Raw genomic sequence first — 23,682 nt, 5'->3', positions numbered from 1 at the left:
CAGGGATGTTTTTAGGGGGTCGGGGGAAGAAGGTACCTATAATGTAGCACTGAGATTATTTTAACCCAGATCTTCTCTGAGGTCATAAAACATATTAAAATTAAAATGGAGGTGAGTTTAATGGAAGAAATTCTTTCTGCAGATAAAATACAAATCTTTCCATTAATGATTTTCAGAAGATTGACCCTTAAAAAAAAACAGGACAAAATAGCAGGGTTGGCATTAGCTATGATATAAAAGAGTAGGAAGAAGTACAATTAGCTGAAAGCATATGGGTAAACTCCTATGACTTTCTGTCTATGGCCCGTAGAAGGTCTTTTTCTAGGAAGAAAACTAGCTCTGAATCCTAAGCATTCCTGCCCCCCAAAAGAATGCCATCACTACTCTGCCGCTAATAGTCCCAAAGAGGCTTGCTTAGAACTCTGTGTGTGTATGTGTGCACATGTGTATGTGTGCATGCTTAAAATCTCTATTTGCCAATACCATATACATTGGGAATTTTGTGAGTATTATCTATGTGCTAGGATGCTGATATAGAACTGGGCAAAGTCCCTTATCATTAGGCCTAAAATCTATGTAGAGAACTTCAAAACTTACACGGGGGAAAGACTGGAATAAAATTAAGAAAAAAAGGGAGCAAAAAGGGGGAGGAGAGATTAGTGAGATTTTTGATTTGTTAGTTAGACTTATCACTGGTTATCTTTGGATTTCACTTGTGGCATGAAACTAATGGTTCATAAGGTGAAACTCGGAGGAATTTAATGAAGGTAAATTGGCAGACAGCAGGAAAGAAGGTATGTGAAGCATATGGTCAAATGAATGCAAGGAAGGCAAGAGCTGGAGTTGTGCCTATCATAGAGGGAGAGATACGAGTAAAGTGGTGTTAGTGGTACTACAGTGGTGGACAGTCTCCAGAGTAAGGAAAAATTTTAATTTAATTTAAAAGTCACTGATAAAAACAGTAATAACAGATTTTCTTCTCCTCTACTACCTCCCACTTAATAAATTCCTGTGGCCTAGAGGATCAAAAACAAATCCATCTGGCATGTAAAAATTCTTCAAAATCTGGCCATTTTCTATATTTCTAGTCTTCTTATATACTATTTCTCTCCATCCACTCAACTGTCCAATCACACAGGTCTAATTGCTGCTATTCATATATGGCGCTCTCTCCCATCTTCATGCCTTTGTACTGGCTGCTCTCTCCTTCCTCTTCTCTATTTCTTATAGCCTCTGACTTCCTTTAAGCCTCGGGCTTGAGGAAGGGATCAAGCACTTCAAGAGCTCCCTGTTATAGGAGACCTTTCCTGGCTCTCTCCCCCACTGATCACTGGTGCTTTTCCTTCCAAGGTTACATTAAGGGCTTGGCACAGTGTGCACATTTAATAGTAATGACTGATTGGATTTGAGGAAGAGAAAATCAACTTCCTGTCATCATCCAGTCTGCAACCCTGTCCTTGGGAACAGAAGAGTTAAAAATGTTCTTTTGTATGTTAATTCGAAGGTCTTCTGGTGTCTTCCTGTGTGTCTTCAGCCCAGGGTCCTGATAACATTTTATTTTTAAATACTTCAGTGACAAAAACAAAGCTACCAAACTCTTCTGGGTTCATTCATCCCTGGTTTTCATCAAGATTGACTGAAGTCCTTTCTGGTTCCTCAACTATTAGTATCCCCCTCCCTGAGCTATTGTGTATAGTATATTCATGATGTAGTTTGCCATTTGCTTCTCTAGCTCATTTTACAAATGGGGAAACTGAGGCAGGCAGGGTCAAGTGACTTGCTCAGGATCATATAACTAGTAATTGATCTCTGTGTGTAACCACAGGTCTGACTACACACACACACACACACACACACACACACACACACACACACAGAGTTCTAATTTTAAGCTACCAAAACTTACTCAATGGTATATATTTACATGTGTGCAAGCTGCCTCCTCATTTTAAAGTATGGGGCTTAAGTAAGCTCCTTAAAAGAGTGAAGAACTGTTTCAATTTTTTCTTTGTATCCTGGTACTTAGTATAGTGCCTAGCACATCCTAAGTGCTTTATAGATGCTTTTTGATTAAATGGTTGATTCTCATCCTTATGAATTTCCTCTACTAGCTTTGTATAAAACTTTTTTTAAAAAAAATCTAAATTTCATTGATATATTTTGTTTTGATACCTTCCTTTCTGAATTTATTCTTGCCCTACACATTGAGTCATTCCTTGTAAAAAGTCATAAAAAGGAGAGAGAAAATAAAGGATTTTGCAAAACTAACACACTAATTCTGAAAATAACATTCTAATACCACAGAACAACATCCCAAAGAAACAAATTGATATTTTACAAATAGTTTCCTGGAAACAGTGATAGGGCAAATTTCAGACCAGAATTATCAGGAGAAGAAGGACACGCGAGGATGTAGCAAAGGACTGGGTCAAGAAGGCTGTGAGAGTGAGCGCTGAACTCCCTTCATGCCCTTACCCCAGGTCTGCTTCTCTTAAATAGAGCAGAAGATTTGTTTTATTATACCTGAATTTCACTTGAGAAAAACAGCAAGAAATAACATGAAGCCCCAACCATGTAAGTGTCAAAATATGATGTATCATGTTCTGTGGTTAGGAGGTGGCGGGGGGCGGGGGAGGTTGGAAATGAGGGTAATTTGAATTATTTAGCTAAACATTAGGGATCTATAATCAATTATTTCCAATTATTGTTTTACAGCACTCAAGGGCACCCATGTCATTGCAAAAAGTAGTGTGAATCTTCGCAAAACAAACAAACAAACAAAAAAAGCAACAAACTAAACTATCCAGAGCAACGTTAACATGAATTCACTTAGCGACAATGTCTCAGAGGATTGATTTTAGAGCTGGAGGAGCCCTGGAGAGGATCTGACCCTTTCATCTTCCGGATAAAAAAATAATGGGTAACAGTGGCACTTCTCTATGGCAACACAGGCAGATAGTGGGTGAGGTAGGACTAGTTCCTAAGTTTCCTGTTTCCCACTCTTGATCTTTCCAACATACCAGGCTGTTTTCCTATACAAACTTCTGAAAGGATGCTGGGTGGAAGAAAAGGCTTTCTCATAATCAAGGAATGTTTTATTGTCAGGGCTTCAAAGAGCTTGTGACCCAGTAGGATAAATTCTGGACCAAGTTTAGTATCTCTGAAAGCTCTAATGTTATTTCAGCAGGACCAAAATCTAAAAGTAGCTCCATCACTGTGTCCCCCATTATCAGGTTATAAATTGCTTGTCTTATGGTTTTATTTTACACATCACTGTGCTGCTGAGGTGACTTGACATGGAGTGAATTCTTATGACTAACAGGTCTGGAAAACAGCAAGAGATAGATGCCTGCTTCAGACACTCCAGGGGTAAGGCAAGCAGATCATTAGTGCTTTCTGATTCAGCACTCTGTTTCAAAGATGTCTATGAAATGCCTTTTACTTTGGAAGTGACAGGGGACCCTGATGCTACACTGGCATTTGTACAGGTGATTGAGGTAGGAGAGAAACTTTGAGGAGCTGAAAGGGAATCTAATCAAAGTAACCAAAGAAACAGAGAGGAAGAGGTCAGGGAGTGTGAGCCTCGAGGATTAGATCTCGAGATCCATGTACTGACCTCAATTCAAAGAAAAAGCTAAAATGAGGGGGCAATAGGATAAGAAAAATTTATGTCGGCATCATAAAGCATTAGCAAGCATACCCTTAGACAAGCAGTATGAGTATAGGTTTCAGACACAATATTAAAATGCAGAGTTTCTATGCGGATTTTTTGGGGGTAAGAGGATAAAGCATGGCAGGTTTCCCTAAAGTTTCAACGGCCCCCAATAAGCTGAAAGACTAGACATGTTTTTGTTTCCTTAGTCTATGGAAAAAATAATTTCCTGGGTCAGGGAAGGCTGTTTGTTTGTTTTTTAGGACATGAGAGAGAGAATTTACTTACAGTGTAATAAAGAACTTTCTATTTGGTTCAGGAAAAATTTCATCTATATCTTTCAGTCATTGAACTATGGGCCCAAGAGCCTTCCCTCTCTTCCACATGCCTCACCAGAACCTTGATGAGGTTCTAAAGATTTTAGTCTACAAACAGGAGCCTACATGCTCCCATTCTACTTCATGTGTAATATTATCCTGACCATGAAGCCAATCACACAGTTGCTGTTTTTTCAGAGAAACAGTTTGGCAAAAGAGTTGTTGTCATGCAATAGTTTTTCAATTATATTCAACACCTCATGATGTTCTCTGTCATTTCTTTCTCCAACTCATTTTATGGATGAAGGAACTGAGGCAAACAGGGTTAAGTGACTTGACCAGGGTCACATAGCTAGGAAATGTCTCAGTGGGATTCGAACCCAAGTCTGCCTAACTCCAGATCTGGCCTGTGCCACCCAGCTGCTGAGCAGACTATGAGAAATGTAACCAGCTACCACAGACACTTCCCTGTATGACATCAGGCAAATCACACCACCTTTCTCAGTCTGCTTCCTCATCTGGAAAGTGAGAATAATAACTGCACTTATCTCACAGAGTTATTGTGAATCAAATTAGATACTGGACACAGATCTCTTTGTAAAGCTTCACATACTATATCCATAACTGCTGTGATTATTAATAGTATTATTAGTCATTTGTACACTCCTTTACCCAGTATTGGATCTTTTCTTACCCTGAAACATCAAAGTTCTCAATTCAAGATTGACATTCAAAGATTTCCATTGCAGGAGACTGTTTTTCCTTCCCTTCTTTTAACTGCTGATATACTTTATATGCAGAAATAATTTCTGTACAGCCCTGATCTTTGATGCCAGCTTTCTCCTTCCTCCTTAATCAGGCTCTGCTTTGTCAATGGTAAAATGAAGGAGTTGTATTAGTTGATATCAAAGGTCCTTTCCCATTCTAATCTTATGTCTATTACATGCACTTATCATAATATCTAGGTTTTCTCTTAACGATGGAGTTCTAAAATTGCAGAATGCCAAACTGTCACATTTTTAGACCTTCCAGGGAATTAAAATCTAATATTTGAAATTAGATATTCCAAAGAATCTTATAGCTGGCCCAGGGATCATGTAGTTCAGATGGAGGTAACATTGATAGTGGAAAGTCAACAATAAGAAATAAGCGATCCTAGTTTTACCACTTTTTCTGTGTTTAACTATAGTCGAATGACTTGCTTTCCCTCTGCCTTAGTTCTGCACCTGTAAAATGGAAAGAACAGCAGAGGCAGCATGTCACAAGGGGTTGAAAGCTTTGAATCAGGAAAACCTGGGATAAATGAATTCTTGCCTTTGACACTATATGATCTTGAGCAAATAACTTCACCTCTCCTTGTCTCAGGCAATTCTAAAACAGTAAGTTGCAGGGGCAAATGCTGAACTTCTTTCTTAGATCATCATGGGGAGCTTCCCACACTGATGAAATCCCAGATCAGTGTAGAAAATAAGAAAGAAATGGAAAGAACAACTCTACTGCATACTCCTTTAACAAGTATGCTGTAATAATATTGAGCATATAAAAAGAAACTATCTTGATTGCAGAAACTGGAATAACTGAAGTGAAATGGTTAGGTACGATTTAAAAAGTAGATTAAAAATGTTATATGGCAGCCAACCAGTTACTAGCTGAAAATAAGACCAATATGAGGAAAAAACAAGTGAAAAATAAAGATAATAATGAAGGAAGAAAGACCCTTCTCTCCAAGGAGAAATAGAAAGGGGAAATGCTATCCACCAAGTTTTAAGAAGATTTAGATTCATAAAATTCTTTTACATTAGCTATTTAAAGCATAGTTTGAAAAAGCAGAATGGAATGAAATGAAAATTCAAACTCAAATGATGTAGCAGTTGGGGAGCCTGTTATTTTTGTGATGGTGCTGCTTCAACAAGTCACACAAACCAGTTATATAGTAATTATCAACCCTGCGGTACAGCTGCCAGGCTATGCTTTATTGTAAGGCTCTTTGTGCAATTAATGAAATTTGGGCACTTACTCTCTAGCAATTTTGTATCTTGGTAGGAGTACAAAATAGCAATCCTAAGAACCCCTACACTTAGGAAAGCAGCAAAATGTAGACAGTAGCCTACGCATTTTGTTTTGTGAAAGGAAGAAAAGAAGGAAAAAGGAGAGTTTGGCAAAATGCTACTCACAAGACCGTGGAGCTCAGAAGTCCTATAAAAACTCAGAAATTCCTTGGAAAGAACTTTGGTAACTGAACACCATTCTGAAAAGTTGTTTCACTCCAAGAGTGGAAAGGTGCTAAGTAACTAGAAGACATTTAGGGACAAGGTTGTTATCTGATCCCTCATGTTCCTTTGGAACAGCTAAATGGCTTCAATGCATCAGTGAAATGAGCTGGAGGATCATCATCACATTGATGAATCTAGATCATAAGTTGGGTACCATCTACTGCAACCTCCTCATTGCACAACTGAGGCACAGAGAGGTTAAGTGACTTGTATAAGGTCACATAGATAGGAAGTGAAAGAGGCAGGACTTGACTACAGGTTCTCTAACCCCAAACTTAGTGCTCTTTCCACTGTATGTGTGGAGGACAGAGAAAATACTTTCCTTACAACCTGTTCAGAAGTGCAGCTGAATATGTGTGTGTTATAGTCTGGAAAAACTTCTGGTTTCTGGGAGTCTATTCTATTGCCTTTTAACAAACTTTCTATCCCCTAGCCCCACTTTGTCCTCCTGCCTGACATCTTTCCCTCTTCCTAGTTCTTTTATTTGCCCCTGTCTCCATGGAATTTTCTATGGTTAGAATCTTCTAAGCTCATGACTTCCAGTTATGATGCTTATTAGCTTCTACCTGTCTGTGACCTCAAGGGCAGGAAACCACTCAGAACTTTCTGAAAACCAAGAGAATGTTGTGTAGAGTAGCAGCAATATTTTTAAGAACAAATTTGAGTGATAAAGTCATTTTGACTATTATAAACACCCAAAATAACTCCAAAGGACATATAAAGTAAGATGCTAACTGCACCCAGGGAAAGAACTGATAAGTATGTATACAATGGTTTTACATATATATATATATATATATATATAATGTGTGTGTTTGTATTTATATGTGTATATATGTATGTATGTATGTATGTATGTATGTATGTATTTGTATCTAATGGTAACCATCTCTAGGGTGGAGGGATGGAAGAAAAACAGGAAAAAATGAAAGGAAAATTATTTGATTAGCTTTATTATATATTTAAAATTCAAGTTGTACATAGTAGATATGCAGTTTTATATGAATCATCTTTTTTTTTCTATTCTACTATGTTACGGAAATGCTTGTTTTATGTACATAGATTATCTTGCTCACTTATATCAGTGTCTCCAGAGCTTAGTATAGTGCGTAGCACATAATAAATTCTTAATAAAAAATGATTAAATCAGAAAAAAATAAAGTTCTGAGCTGTCCAGGAAGATCTTGTTATAGCAATGTGCCACGTTCTGGAAGCACACTCTTATTAGAGATCCCTGGATTCCCTTTACTTGAAAGATCATGGCATCTAACAATGTCTTTGGTTATGCCTCTTCTCCATTTGGAAATATCAACCCCATCCCCCTCATCCCAGTAGAGAATTCTCAGGCTGCTCTCATTTGGAAGTATCAACTACTGCCCTGGTTTGGAGGGAATGCTGGACGCTGCCATAGTATCCTTTCCCTGTGATCCTTGCTTCCCTTTTGGTGCTACCTTATGTGTCTCAAGTTAAGCCTCTTTATCTCCCCATAAACATGTTAAATAAAAGTGTTTTCAACCCCAACTATCTTTTTTAGTCTTTACAATTTCCTCAGATAGAATGTTAAATATATTTACCACTGAATGATGGAAGACCAATGCTGCTAAAACCAAAAGATCTGTCTAATCTTTCTCCTGGTTATCATCAAAACATAATTAAATCCAGCAAATATTTATTGTGGGCCAGCTGAATACTGAACCTTGTGCTAAGTGTGGAGGGGGCACAAGGCTTAGATAAGACATGCATGCTGCCTTCATAGAAGTAGCACAGAGATAAGACATGGTCACTAATGGTTAATGATGTACAACAGCATATGCTAAGTATGTGCAAAACACATGAGGTCACATGGAAGGTCACTGCTGCAAGGATCACGAAAGGCTTCCCAGCAGATACGTTTGAGTTGGGCTTTAAAGAGAGGTAAAGACAAGGGCTGACAATGGGCAGGATTTCCACATTAGTGAAAAAGAGCCGGGAGTGTACATAACTGTTTGTCTGCAGAGAGCAGCCAGCTTGGCTGTGGCAGAGTTCTTAGAGGGGAATGGAAAGACAAGGTAATACCAAACTGTGGAAAGCTTTAACTGATGGCTCAGGCAGCTCCTTGGGCCTTGCCCAGTATGAGCTAAGCAAAGGAGACTTGCTTCATGAAGCCTCATAACAAAATGACAGAATTTACGAAAATGAAAAAAAATGAAGGAAAAAAACCTGATCCTTTTTCAGCTTAATGGGCTGTCCTGCCCGAAGCAGAATAGCTGACAAAGACTGTATGAAGGCGAGAACAGGCAGGCTTTTCTCCACCACACAATCTGTTTCTTACAGCTTATGGTCCTCCACAGGGATCATGTTTTCATCATATGTGTATCTCGTAGACTGTCTGCAACAGTGTTTTGCTTACCCATAGTAGGTACTCATTACAAATTGTTAAATATATTGATTTGACTGTCTGAAATTACCAGGATTAGAAATTACCAGAAAATATCAGGATTACTTCTTAGAATAATTAATTGGTCACTGTTAAAACGTAAATATTGTACCTAAGAAGCAGAAAGCTCTTAACCTAAGAAGATTCTTACCTGGGGTCCTTCAACAACATATCAAAATATTACTATATATACATTACTATACACATATATATACTACTGCTAATACATATTACTATATAATACTATCTGTTGTTATTATAGTTCAGACATTCAGTCATGTCCAACTCCATGAGCCCATGGACAATACTATCCATGAGGTTTTCTTGGCAAAGATACTGGGGTGGCTTGTCATTTCTTTCTGCAGAGGATTAAAGCAAACATGGGTTAAGTGACTTACCCAGGGTCACGCAGCTAGTGTCTGTGGCCAAGACTTGAATTCAGGTTTTCCTGACTCCAGGTCCAGCACTCCATCCACTAAGTCACCTAGCTACCTATATAATACTATATATGAACTAAATATATACGTATATATATATATATATATACACATATATGTATATAACTATCAGTTAATATAATTATTCTGAAGACTAGTTAGCCTTCCCTTAATATTATCACCAATTTATCCTGTATATTTTTTCTGTTTGTACACAGTAGTTTACTAAATGTTAGGAGAAGACATAGCAATATTACCATTAGAATGTGAGTTCACTGAAATCTGAGATTTCTCTTTATTTTGCAAGCACTTAGCATAGCGCCGCACAGATAACAGATGCTTACTAAATGCTTGTTGGCTTGATCTGACTTGTTGAGAAGAGGTTCATAGGTTTTATAAGACTGCCCAAGTAGTCTATGACACACAAAAAATAGTTCAGAACACTTAAAAGGAAAGTGGAAGCCCTAAGGAAAACAGAACAGAGACTCCTGTGATTCCAAAGTTCTAGAGATTTAATAAAATTTTGAAGGGAGAAATGACCTCTGCATATGGGAAGGTCTAGGCCTCGGGAAAGCCTGAGTACAAGAGGCATTTGGGAGTATTACTAAATCATGGGGAGGTAAATGGAAGGTGGGAAGAAGGTAATGACACAGGTTAACTTCCTAATTTTGTATAGAGTCAACCCCGCTTAATGAACTTAGAAAAGTGCAGTATGGTCTTACTTCATACCAACTGCTAGTTTCTAAACAATAATATATTTTACCATCATCTGACACTCAGATAAGCCATATGACTTCAAAATTCCTAATGGAGGGATACCCCCCAAAACATTTTGGATTACTTATAGTTAACAAGCTATTTCTTGCCTAATTTCTTTTGGAACAGAAACCATCTTTCAGCTCAGATCTTTGGAATTACAATTCAATCTAATTAAAAAATAATTAGACCTATTTGTCAAAATAGTTTAGCTCATCATCCTAACATCTTAAAGACTTCTTATTTGGGATTTTATTCAATCAATTGGATACTAATGTTCATAGACTCCATAAATCTCAAAATGTTAGAGCCAGAAGAGACCTTGGAGATCATCAGTCTCAACCTTCCCCCCAACAGGTTTTTCCTTGATAGATGATTAAAGTAAAGTTCAGAGTTTAAGTTACTTGCCTAAAGTCACACAGGGATTTGGTGCGTATCAAAACAACTTAGTTTGACCATTTTGCTAAGCAAAATAAATTTAGTAAAATAGAGGTTAGCCACACATACAATAAATTGATCTAGACTGACTTTAATAAAGGAACACAAGAGCTTGTAAACTGAAAAACAGAGGGCTTTCATCTTTGTGGCCTTTCCTCCCCACACGAAACCCCAGTTCTTTCTTCCGTAGTGGAGATCCAAGGTGAGACCAACTTCACAACTTTTAATCTTACATCAATGTTGGTAAAAACAGATTCTTACCTTGATCTTCTGAAGAGATTGGTGACCTAGAAGGAGATAATAAAGTTTGATAAATCTTTCATAAATAATAGTGACAACAATAAACATGATATACTATTGGTAATAGTTGTTTTTCAGCCATGAATGAATATATGGCAAGATTCCCAATAGCAATGTGAATGTTTGCTACTTGATTGCTTGCAGACACTGATATACCTGGGGTTAGGAGGGAGAGGTAGAATCAAAGAATCTGCCTTGAGGAAGAAAAGACAAGGGAATTAGGGTTTGGGGGGGGGGGCCAACAGAGGAATTCAGTATTATATCCACCCCAATTTAATGCTTGCAACCATAAAATCTGGGAGTCGCTTAGAGAAGTACTCTCTTATGTAGAGAGTTAGGAGAAGTCTTATACCATATGGAAGTAGCCTGGTATGGTGAGCAGAAAATGGGAAGACCTGAATTCAAGACCTGTCTCAAGTCAATTTGGAAAGAGCAAAGACTAGAGATAGAGGACCTGGGTTCAAATTCTATATCTGATGTTTACTATTTTCGTGTCCTAGGGAAAAGTAATTAACCTCTCTGGGCCTTAGATTCTTAATCCCTACAATGAGGAGGCCGAAGCAGATAGCTTTCAAGTTCTCATCTAGCTCTAGATCTATGACTCAGTTACTGAGAAGCTGTGGATCAGTGGTAGGGATTTCTAGAGCAAAGTTTCTCCAGATCAGTGAAATCAGAGGTCTAAATGCTATATATTTATTTACACAAAAATAACTATTCATAGAGGAATTGAAATTTTATATGGTGCTTTCCTATTAATAATCCTATGGGGATGTGTACTACAAGGACAATTATTCCCATAACATGAACTGCCAAAGATCACATGGGTTCTAAGTTGTAGAGCTGGGACCTAACCTACAACCTTTTGACTCTAAGTCTACTGTCATGCCACAACACCATGTGGCCTCTCATATAAAAAAGAATTCAAAGAGCTAAAGGTTCGAAAGGAACCTGCAGAAGTTGCCTCGTCTATCCTCCAGTCTCCAGAGAAGTTACACTTATTTCTCAGCTATGAAAATATGCATTGGCTCAGAAGCCCACAGGCTAGAAGAAATCAGGACAGGCCTACTGAGAAACAGGTAGTGGAAATAATGGAGAAGCCTTTGACTCTGCCTCCCGCCTATTTTCTTTAGTTCCATTTTTCATGACAATCATTTGGGAGAGAGCTCTAAGTAGAAGTATGTCTTTGTGTTTACTAGTTAATAATAATCTGGAGGAGATGGGAATCTCCTATGGGGAGGGGGAGATGAGAGGTCCAAAACAAACATAGATTATGATTATAAAGTTATTTTTGCAAGGTTACATATTAAACCATCTCAGGCAGTTGAGATCACATATTCCAAAATATACGTATATGTGCATACATATGTATGTGTGTATATGCATTATGTATATACATACATATATAAAAACACACATATAATGTTATATGTATATATATATATATATATATATATATATATATATATGCACACACCTCATAATACCTCATAGATAGGTATTGAATTCAATTGAATTTATGGATTCATATGGACTTTGGTTCTTCAGACAAGAGATATCCAACACAAAGCCCATGAATGCAGTCAACATTCTCAAAGGCAGCCCAAATCAGATGAAAATATAATTGGGAAATATTGGAAAATATTTAACAAAAGAATTAAATACAATAAAATCTAGATAACTTGACATTTTAAAAGTAAATCAATATATAGTCCACAGAGACCCTTATGTATGTTAGTGGCCTCCACTGCAATCTAAATTTGATTTCCCTCCTTCAGACTCTTAGAAACTAGGGAAGCCTTAATAATCTTATAGGGAAAAAAAAATGGGACGAATAGAACTGCTTGTTCAGGGAGAGAAAAGCCAGAGCAGGAGTACATTGTAGAGAAGTTGTGAGGGGTGGGAAGGGAAGAATGTAAAAGGAAGCCTCCTCAATAGACATGACATTTTCTCTGGCTCAGTGAGTCACCATCTTAATGTCACATCACATAGTGATGCTAGTGCTGCAACATTAACAAACATATTAGCACCTAGCAAGAATCTGGATTTCCATTGCTCTAAAGGGACTTGGGTTAGAGACCTGCCCACCCTCAACCCCGTTCTTATGTTCCTTAATAAAGGCTATAATAAGAAAGCCTACCTCCACTTCCAATCCTTACCCTTACTTACACTCTTTTTATGTCTATTTATTTGTTTGTTCACTTATTTATTTTTGCTACAAGGTACTCATCTTAAAACTTCTTAAGCAATAAGATCATCACAGAAAGTATCCACTGTAACAGTGAAAAGATCTAGAAATGGAAGAGGATAAGAAAGGAGTAAAAAAACAGATAGATAAAAGTCACTAAAAAAAAAAAAAGACAGAGAAGATCTGACTAGTTAAGCTACTCTGGGCACCGAACATCCAGTTAACTTTCTTTTTCCTGATATTTCCTACTGTAATGGGAAGTTGAAAGAGTTCTTGAACAGATGTGTACTTCTCTGCATTCTCATCTACTTACACATCTAGAAGGTAATGTTCTTCAAGAGAAGGATACTTAGGAGTGGCTTTATTTTTTAGGCTACACCAATACCATGGATCCATGTCAATTTCAAAGATGATTCCATGTGCACAAAGCAGAGCACAAAGATATATCCTTCCAAGCATCTATCACCCTATATGGTATGTAGTAGGAAGTCTATTAAATGTTTAATGAATTAGTGAATTAATGAAGGATTTATGATTAATTTCTCACAAAGAAAACAAGAAAGAAAAATCAAATGTGTGTCTCTCAAGTTATTCATGTAAAGAAACAAGCAGTAGGGCAGAATTTTTTCTCTATAAAATTAAAAGCAAGGGATTACAATTTAGTCTGAAAAATGCCAGATGGTCCCTTTAATGTCCCAGAGGGATGTATTCTGGTCTGCATCTAGCAACTAGGAGAAAACTATCAATTTCAGCATTTCGGCAAATGCTATGGTGTGCTTCTATGTTGAATGTCTTCCACACTCTTATGACTGGTGGAATGTGAGCCCAGATGCAGCACTTCAACCCTCACTCTGCATTTTACCTTTAACAAAAGATGGATGACTCATGGATGAGACTACCAAGGGATGTGAATCAAGCACCCCTGCTACACTGCACACTGAAAAGATTACATGGGATTTGGAGCCAGAGAGAGACTAGTTATAGAATGAAAAAAAGAAAAAGTTCCCAGCAAAGGTGAAGGTTGGATTCGGCCATCAAGTGTTCTCTAACTGAACTTATTAGGAATCAATGAAATTTCACAACTTTTTTTTTTTGTCCTGTTTTCTAAGACTGATCATATTACAGGATCACAGAATAATTGTTTAGAACCAGAAGAGACCTAAAAATCCACTGAATCCAACTCTTTTATTTTATAGATAAGGCAAGTGAGGTACAGAGTGTCTAGTCTTTAATCCTCTTTTCTACTTTCTCTATTCTCTTCCTTGGAAAGTTCGTCCACCACAGTTCCTCTGTAACTTCTACTAGAGTGATCTTCAGCTGTGACATCTCTTCCAAGTTGTAGTTCCACATTTCTGACTACGTACAGGAAATATCTACTTGACTGTCCCCCTGTTAACACAAATAGATGTCTAATGTTGAGCTCACATTCTTTCCCTAAAATCTAGCTCTTCATTTCCTTATTTCTATCAATGGCACTGTCTTTCTCCCCTGGTTTTATTCAAACTTGAGTACTTGAAATCATAACTGAAATTGAAAGGGGTCCAGAGCCATTTTGAGGAGGAAGACTAAATTTTAAAAAAAGTTGGGAAAAAAGAAATATTGGGAGATATATCTTGACTTTCAGTAATACCTTTTTATTCTTTCCTTTAACTACAAAGTATGGCTTTGATGAACCTGGATATTTGGGACTAACAGTGAGGTAAAAACTCAATTCTCTGACTTTCTCATCCTATCCTCATCCTACAGTCTTTCAAAATTCAAAGCTCCACTGCATGTATGAAAGAAGGAATTCCATTTACAAAAAAAAAATATCTAAAGTATATTCCATCTCTGGGCCTCTAGGATTCCTTTAGGAAGAAAAAAATCAACTACAAAAATAGAAGGCTAGAATGCTTTCATACAATCACTGCAGAAAAAGACCTGATGGTCATAGACAAACATAGGTTCAACATAAACCAAGAATGTACTGACCAATTTAACACAAAATAATGAGGCTTACTTTCATTTATGGCTTCTAGAATCACTTACATCACTCTGTAATAGTACGATGTATATAAAAGGAATATAAGCACACAAAAATGCAGGTCAGTTTCCTCTGCTAAGCATTACTGAGCTTTATGTAATGCTTCTTAAAGTTTTATCTGAAACCTATATCTGAACTGATACTGAGAAGCTTTAGAGAAGGTAGTAATAAAATAATACTAAATTTATGTTCATCTCCTATAATATATACCGATCTGTCTGACCATGAAATGTAGGCCTACCAATGTGACAGATCCACTTATTAGTTCACATCTAAGTGACAGTTGGATAGTTTCTAAATGACTGTTGGTTTCTCTACCACCCCTTCACTCACTAAACCTCTCAAATTTTGATATGCCCACACTCCCATTGGAGACAAACAGGTACTTTCTCAAAGTTCAAATGAAGTCACTAGATAGAGAAAAGGCTGTAGGGTTGTTGTAGAAAACAGAGAAATAGAGTCAGTAAATAGTTAAGTAGGCGCTTTGGAAAAGAAAGTGATTATTTAGGTGGGTGGATAACAGAGAGAGAATAAGTAGGAGAAGATTAAAGATAAATCTAAGGGGGTGGATCTAATCAGTGAGGAAAAAACTCAGGGAGAACCAGGGAGAACTGGGGAACATCCATGATTGTTGAGACCTTCATCTTTCAATACCTACAATGGGATCAGACATTAGATCAGTATCTTCTTAGTGAGAATTAATTTATCATAGGTCAAAGAATACAGAGTTATAAGAGACCTTAGAAATCATAAAATACAACTCCCTCATTTTGCAGATGAGGAAACTAAAGACCAGAGATTTTAAATAACATATCTAAGATCACATAAAGGGTCAGCACCTTAGATAGGAGTCAAACATGATTCTCTGATTCTAAATATAGTGCTCTTCTAAATATTCCATTATCACATTAGCTCTTGTAAAGATAAGGTCCTTAGAGAATGAGATATGAGAAAGGTAACCCCATTCATGGGTTTGGAGGAGGAAAACACTAGACTGGGGCAAAAATATAAATAGTACCGTCTCTTTGAAGAGGAAGGACTCCATTGTGAGGGTTTTGAAGGGAGAAGAAAATGAGAAGAAGGCTGTGATTTGTAACGTGTGTATGTATATATGTATACATACATACATATATATACATATATTTAAATTTCACTATGCTTTTATCCAATCTAATTAAATTGGGACTCATTTTAAAACTGAAGGGGAGTGAATGACTAAAGTAACATTCTGGGCCTGGGAAGGAAAGGTCACGTCCAGGATATGGAGGTAGAGCCAGATTAGCCTTTGTAATAAATGACACATATTCTTAGGTAAAGAGCCTGGGGAGATAGAAGGGTAGAGTGATTAATAGCTAGGTGCCCCAGGGTCCTTCTTGCCTGTTAACAAGACCCAGACCTCACCTCTGTTACAATAATGATAGCTGGCATTTATATAGGATTTTTAAACACAATTGCATTTGATCTATAGAACCAGGGCTCAATTTTTAACCTTTGAAAGTAAAGGGGGGAAAAAGAGGTGCCACAATATATTGATCAGTTCTTAGGGCCTAAGGAGAGAGAAATCTACCTAGCTTCCTGCCAGCACATTCTGATTCTATTCAGCCAAATAGGTACATTATTCATGAAGACAAAAACCCCAAGAGAAGGGCTGTGCTTCTTTGTAACGTAGGTTTGAAAAAAATCAATAAACCTGGCACTGAAACAGTTGGCACTGTAACTATTTAAAGCAGACTGGTTACTATTTCAGACCTCAGTCTGAGTAGAATGCCCTGCCATCACTTTTATTTGTGATACATGCTTCTCTTTGGTGATAGCCAAGCTCTAAATCTGTTCACACTGAAAGAATTTCGGTTGCTAGAATTAAACTATTTCACTTTTTAGAAAGATCTCAGCATCTCTTCCTTAGTTTTCTGGATTTAACATTTTTTCCTTGTGCTTAGTTTTAATCCAAGAAAATGTAGATGCTGCATATTTTAGCACTGTTCCCTAGGCTTTGTTACAATAGAGTTTCTATGCAATATCCATCCTTGGAGAATTTAAAGAGGACAAATATTCCTATATTTATTCAAGTTTAGATATAATATTGCCTGGAGCTTAAGGATGAACTAAATGACCTCTGGCGACCATGCCTATAATTCATCTTTCTCTTCTTCAGACTCACTCCTATAGTACCACAATCTAAGAATAAAAAACTAGGGAGAGGTAGTCACCCTAAATTATATCATAGAATGAACTCAGAAAAGACATTGTAGGGACAAAGCCAAGAAGTTACTATACCAGGGATTAACACTCTTTGGACCAGACTCATCAAGAGCAAAGCTGCAGCTAACCCATTCTTTCCAGTTCAATGATTATAACTGAGGCTGGAGTTTTATAAGCTAATCCCCATATATTTGTAAAAACTCACAGTGAGAATAAAGACTCCCTCCATGTTCTGGACACAGGCATTGTGTCAGGAATGAAAGTAGACTCTAGAGGAAGGTAGGAGTAATGGCAAATAAGAAATAGATATGCTAGAAATTGACAACAATGTCAAAAAATGGAAATAGTCAATGTTGGAGTGACTATGAGAAGACAGGAATAACAATACACTGTTGGTGGAGTTACAAATTGAACCAACTATTCTGAAAAGCAATTTGAAATCATGCTAAGAAAGTAATTAAAATGATCATGCCTAGTGACTTAGAGATTCAATCATTAGGCATATCCCAAGGAGTTCAAAGACAGAAGAGAAGGTTGAACATACTATGAAATATTTACAGCAGTCATTTTATGGTGTCAAAGAACTGGAAACAAACTACATGTTTGCAAATTTAGAAGTGGCCAGATTGCTTTAAATGAATGTATTGTAAGTGTCCTTTGGGGCTGCCAAGTACATATGGAAAGGCGCTACACATTTAATGGAACATAATATAGTGTATGGAATGGCAAATATGAAGAATTTAGAAAGGCATGGAAAGATTTTTATGAACTGTTGCAAAATGAAATAAGCAGAATTAATGTACAAAAGACTATAATAATATAAATGGAAACAATTTTTAAATGAAATTGAAATCTATATAATTATGATGATCAAGTATTATCCTGAAGCAACATCAAGAAAATGCATCTCTCTCCCATCAGAGTGAGACATTATCCCAACTCAAGACATCTTAGAAGGTAAGAAAACAAGATCTGTGACGCAGGAGTGTCTAGAGCTCACATAGATGAAACACCAGTGGTGGGATTAGGTTGTGCTGACAAAGAGAAGCAGCTTTGAGAGTTCTCAAGCTGGAGACAGCAAGGGGATCAGGAAGGGATTACAGGAGACCCTGGTGCGAGCACTGGACACAGGACCAGGTAGTGTTTGTAAACTCCACTGAGTTAGAACCACTTCTGAGTTTAAGGGCAGAGAGGAGCTCTTTTGGTCTAGAGGGAGCAGAAGCCCCGAGGAGCAGTATCACTTTCAACCCCAAAAGAAAAATGTCAAGGAATCAAGGGTCTGTCCTGAGCAAGGACCAAAGTGCAGGCCAGTAGAGCAGTGCCCATTTTTCTACCCAGATCATACCACCTTGGAAGCACTGAAAACTTCAAACCCCCAGAACTAGATCTGAAAACAATAGTGTGAAAAAACTGAAGCTTGAAACTATGCCCTTTTATCTACCTTGCCAGGAACAGAGCCTACCATTAACATAAAGTTCCAAGTCAAGAAATAGGACAGAAAAAAGAGAAAACAACAAAAAAAAACTTGACCATAAAAAACTACTATGGTGACAGGGAAGATCAAGACACAAACTCAGAAGAAGACAATGAAGTCAAAACAATTACAAGCAAAGCCTCAAAGAAAAAAAAGGAAATTGAACAAAAGCCCATCAAGAATTCCTGTAAGAACTAAAAAATAATTTCAAAATCAAATAAGAGTGATAAAGGAAAAATTAAATAAAGAAATACAAGCAAAAAGAGAAAATTATGAAAAGACAATTAACAGTTTGGTTAAAAGAAGCACAAAAATACTGAAGAAAATAATTCTGTTTTTTCTGGGAAGTGTGGCTGGAAATCACTGAACAGATGGTGGACCATGGCATCTTGGCCTAAACTGGGAAATTCCCACTCCGAGCCCAACAGAGGCCATCAAAGAGACCAACAACCCAAAATCTTCTATGTCTGAAAAAAAAAAAAGGAACCCCCACAGCAGTAATGTTCTTGTCTCTGTAAGCAAGACGGAATTTCTGCCATCTTACTCTACTATAGCACTGATGACCATGTCTTCATTTCTCTGATGGCATGGTCTTCTTTGCCAACGAAGGATGAACACAAGCACTGATAGAAGAGCTGACAGTAGAGCAAGACCCATGGGACATGCTTAGCTGTAAGGACTCAGGGATCAACTAGTCAGAGAGAGAAATATCATAAGGAAAATTATTGCTGTCTTCCAAGGGTTCCCGAAAATGATTATCCTTCTGGGATTTCTCTACTTTTTTGTCTGCTCTTTGAAGATTCTCAGTAGTGGCTTTCCAGTTGGCTGATGGAAAAATGGCTAAGGAGATTTTGTGTGATGGTTCAGTGTTGACCACCCCAAGACTGGTTTGGTGATTAACATGATGATGAGTGTCATGGTGAAAAGTTTCAATACATCCACATCCATCATCACTGGCCTGGTGTCCTCTTGACTCTTGAAAGTAGAGGCAGCAATTCCCACTACCACTAGAGCCAATATTGGGACTTTAATCACCAATACAATGGTGGTCCTTTTGCACACTGTAGACAGAGATAATTTAGAAGACTTTTTACAGGAGCTAATGTCCATGAGTTTTTTAAACTGGTTGTCAGTGCTGGTACTGCTACCAATGGAGGTGATCACAGGATACCTCTACTATCTCACCAATGTCATAGTAAAACCCTTTAATATCAAGACTGGAGATGAAGCCTCCACACTCTTGAAAGTCATTACAGATTACTTTACAAAATTCATCATGCAGCTGCATAAAAAAAGTTATAAATGAAACTACTATAGAAAATAAGGAAGCAAAAAAAAACCAGGAGACTGATAGAGACTTGGTGTAAATTTTTTTAAATGTGACTTTAAGCAATATCACCAGATAATCACCTTCCATCACCAGAAAGTTATCTTTCTCCCAGTCTCTGATGTACTAAAGAGAACACATTTGTATATATTATAACATATATTTGTATATATTATAACATATCTGTATTTATAGTCACTGAATTGTATAGCTTTTTCATAAGCTATGTACTAAATAATATGTATGTCTGCTTTTATATTTCTCACCATTAGAAACAAGAAAATATTTATCTATGAAATCTATATTTATATCCATATCTATATACATAGCCAAGAACATTTCGGTATTTTGTAGTATCTTTTAAACTTGTCCCTTTATAAATATAGAAGTTGAATATCTTTTTTTTTTTTTTGGAGAGGGAAAGGCAAGGCAATTGGGGTTAAGTGGCTTGCCCAAGGTCACACAGCTAGTAAGTGTCAAGTGTCTGAGGCTGAATTTGAACTCAGGTCCTCCTGACTCTAGTGTTGGTGCTCTATTCACTGCTCCACCTAGCTGCCCTGAAGTTAAACATCTCATTGGTCCCCTTTGCATTTTGTGTGACTTTTTCCAGTTGGACTCTTCATGTGATCTGTATACATGGTGTGATTTTCACATTTTTGAAAAGAAAAAAAAATAATAAAGGATATTCAACCTCCCTATCCCACTCTCCAAAAAGAAAGAGGTATAAAGCTTCACTGATTAAAATAACTCCTATAAAAGCAGAACTGACCAAATGGAAAAAAAGAAGTACAAAAGCTCATCAAAGAAAATAATTCCTTAAAAATTAGAATTTGGCAAGTGGAAGCTAATGACTCCATGAGACATCAAGAAGCAATAAAACAAAATCAAAAGTAAAAAAAAAAAAAAGAGAATAAAATGTGAAATATCTCATTGGAAAAACTGACCTGGAAAATTGATCAAGAAGAGATAATTTAAGAATTACTGAACTACATGAAAGTACTCATCAGAAAAACAACCTAGATATCATATATCAAGAAATTATCAAGGAAAATGACCATGATACCCTAGAACCTGAAGGCAAAATAGAAACTGAAAGAACCTAGTGATCCTCACCTAAAAGAGATGTCAAATTGAAAACTCCTAAAAAAAAATTACAGCCAAATTCCAGAATTTTCAGATCAAAGAGAAAATACTTTAAGCAACCAGAAAGAAACTATTTAAATATCATGGAGCCATAGTCAAGATCATACAAGATTTAGCAGCTATCACATTAAAGGAGTAGAGGGTGTGGAATATGATATTCTAGAAGGCAAAAGAGCTGGAATTACAACCAAGAATAATCTACTCAGCAAAGCTGAGCATAATCATTTGGAGGAAAATGGATATTTTATAAAATAGAGGACTTTAAAACATTCCTGATGAAAAGACCAGAGCTGAATAGAAATCTGACTTTCAAAAACAAGACTCTGCAGAAGCCTAAAAAAGTAAACATGAAAGAGAAATCATAAAGGAACTCAATAAGATTAAACTGTTTTACCTTTCTATATGGGAAAGTGATACATGCAACATTTAAGAACTTAATCATTATTAGATCAGTTAGAAGAATTCCATACAGAAAGAGGGCGTGGGAGTGAGTAGATTATATTGAGATGATTTTTAAAAAAATGAATAGGCAAAAAAGAGTATGCACTGGGAGAAGAGGGAAGGAAGAAGGAAAATAGGGAAAGTAATCTCACATAAAAGAAGGGTACAAGGAAGAGCTTTTACAAAAGATGGGAGAAGGAAAGTGAGGGAGGTATATACCTTATTCACATCTAAATTGGTTCAAGAGGGAAACACACACACACACACACACAGACACACACACACACAGTTAGTTGGTAATAGAAATCTATCTCACCCAACAGGGAAGTAGGAGGGGGAAGGGGATAAGAGAAATGGGAAGTGACAAAAGAGAGGCCAGATAAAAGAAGGCAGTGGTCAGAAATAAAGCAGACTTTAGAGGAGAGATAGGATAAAAACAGAGAGAGAGAAGGATCAACAGAAGAAAATAGTATGGAAGGAAATATAGAGTTTGTGAATAACTGTGAATGTAAATGGAATGAACTTATCCATAAAACAGAACTAAATTGCAGAAAGGATTAGTAACTAGAGTTCAACAATACATTGTTTACAAGAAATACACTTGAAATAGAGGAACAGACATAGTTAAAATAAGGGCTGGAGTAGAATCTGTGCATCAGCTGAGGTAAAAAAAAAAAAGGCACTGGTGGCAATCATGCTCTCAAACAATGCAAAAACAAAACTAGGCCTAATTAAAAAGGATAAGCACATCTTGCCAAGTAGACAATGAAGTAATATCAATACTGAATATGTATGCACAAATGGCATAGCATCCAAAATCTTAAAGGAAACGTAAAATGAATTACAGGAGGAAACAGACAGCAAAACTATACCTAATGGGGAACCTTCAACGTTTTCATCTCAGAGTTAGATAAATCTAACTATAAAATAAATTTTAAAAGGAGTTAAGCAGATGAATAGAATCTGAGAAAAGTTAGATATGTTAGACCTTTGGAGGAAACTGAATGGAAATAGAAAGAAATATACCTTTTTCTTCACAAAAACTGACCATGCAGTGGGGCAAAGAAATGTTACAACCAGACTCAAAAAAGCAAAAGCATTAAATGCACCCCTTTCAGACCATAATGCAATAAAAATTACATTCAACAAAAGGTTGTGGAAGCATAAATTAAAAATTAATTATAAACTAAATAAAATCATCCTAAAGAATGAGTAGGTCAAAGAACAAATCACGTAAACAATAAGAAAAATTCATTGAAGAGAATGATAATGAGACAATACTAAAAAATTTGTGGGATGAAGTCAAGGAATTACTTAAAAGAAAATTAATATCTCTAAACATATACATCAATAAAAGTGTGAAAAAGCAGGTCATGAACTGGGCATGCAATTCAAAAAACTAGAAAAAGGACAAATTGAAAATCCCCAATTACACAACAAAATGGAAATCACAGAAATCAAAGGACAGATTAATCTATCAACAATTCCTCTGGGATAGAATGGATTTTTCTTTGGCAATAGCAAAGGAACTCCCTCATATACCTGTTACAACTGAAACAATCTCTTTTTGTCTTTTTCCCCTTTACTCTCAAATGTTCTGGGGTAAAATATGCAACCATAAGTCTCCCTTATGTATGCCTAAGGTGATCAGCTATCCTTCATTAGGCAGAATAGTTCAGTACTTCAATGTCACGTGTCCTTACTGGATCTCAGATTTAAGCAATGTGGATACATCTACAATGTAGACCTTAATGCCTTTCTACTGTGAGATGTCTCCTTTTTATTCAACCCCATAAATTGTCTACAAAGCATCCACTTAATATATTTGAGATCTTTCACTCTCTAGCTTATTGAGGTGTGAGTACCAATGAAAATGTGAGTTGTTATTCCTTAAAGTATTGAAGTATCCATACTGTAATGCCTTAGAGGGAACATTAACTTTGGAGTTTGTGGGACTGCGTTCAAATCCTCCTTCTGACACTTAGTACCTGTGTGACTAAGTAAATCGGTTAAGCTTCCTGAGCATTAATTTTCTTATTCCTAAAATGAGAGGGGTTGAATTAATTGGCCTTTAAAGTCCCTTCTAGCTTCAAATCTATGATTCTAGGTTCTCCAAAAATGATCCTAACTGGGTTCTGTTTGCTTAGTATTCCTTTCTACACAGTTCCCATAGATTTAATGACTACATCTATGCTAAAGATTCTCAGATCCACTTATCTTACCTTAACCTCTCTGCTCACTTACAATCTTGCGTCTCCATGCTTTTCAGAAATCTCAAACTGGACATCCAATAGATAA

General features: G+C 36.8%; 1 protein-coding gene and 1 pseudogene across 1 annotated transcript in view; one reads left to right on the top strand and one right to left on the bottom strand.

Moving 5' to 3' along the window:
* Positions 1 to 23,682, bottom strand: part of DGKI (diacylglycerol kinase iota) — a 552,077-nt gene that overhangs the window by 50,620 nt on the left and 477,775 nt on the right. The window contains exon 28 of the mRNA XM_072652615.1: positions 10,551 to 10,576. Coding sequence (XP_072508716.1) covers positions 10,551 to 10,576 — 26 coding nt within the window. The remainder of the gene's footprint in view (positions 1 to 10,550; positions 10,577 to 23,682) is intronic.
* On the top strand, positions 15,737 to 19,922 carry LOC140531040 (sodium-dependent phosphate transport protein 2B pseudogene; annotated as a pseudogene).

Source organism: Notamacropus eugenii, chromosome 3, assembly GCF_028372415.1.
Source record: "Notamacropus eugenii isolate mMacEug1 chromosome 3, mMacEug1.pri_v2, whole genome shotgun sequence".
In the NCBI taxonomy this organism is placed as follows: domain Eukaryota; kingdom Metazoa; phylum Chordata; class Mammalia; order Diprotodontia; family Macropodidae; genus Notamacropus; species Notamacropus eugenii.
The sequence above is the reverse complement of the archived record's forward strand: the minus strand, read 5'-3'. Positions and strand labels throughout refer to the sequence as shown.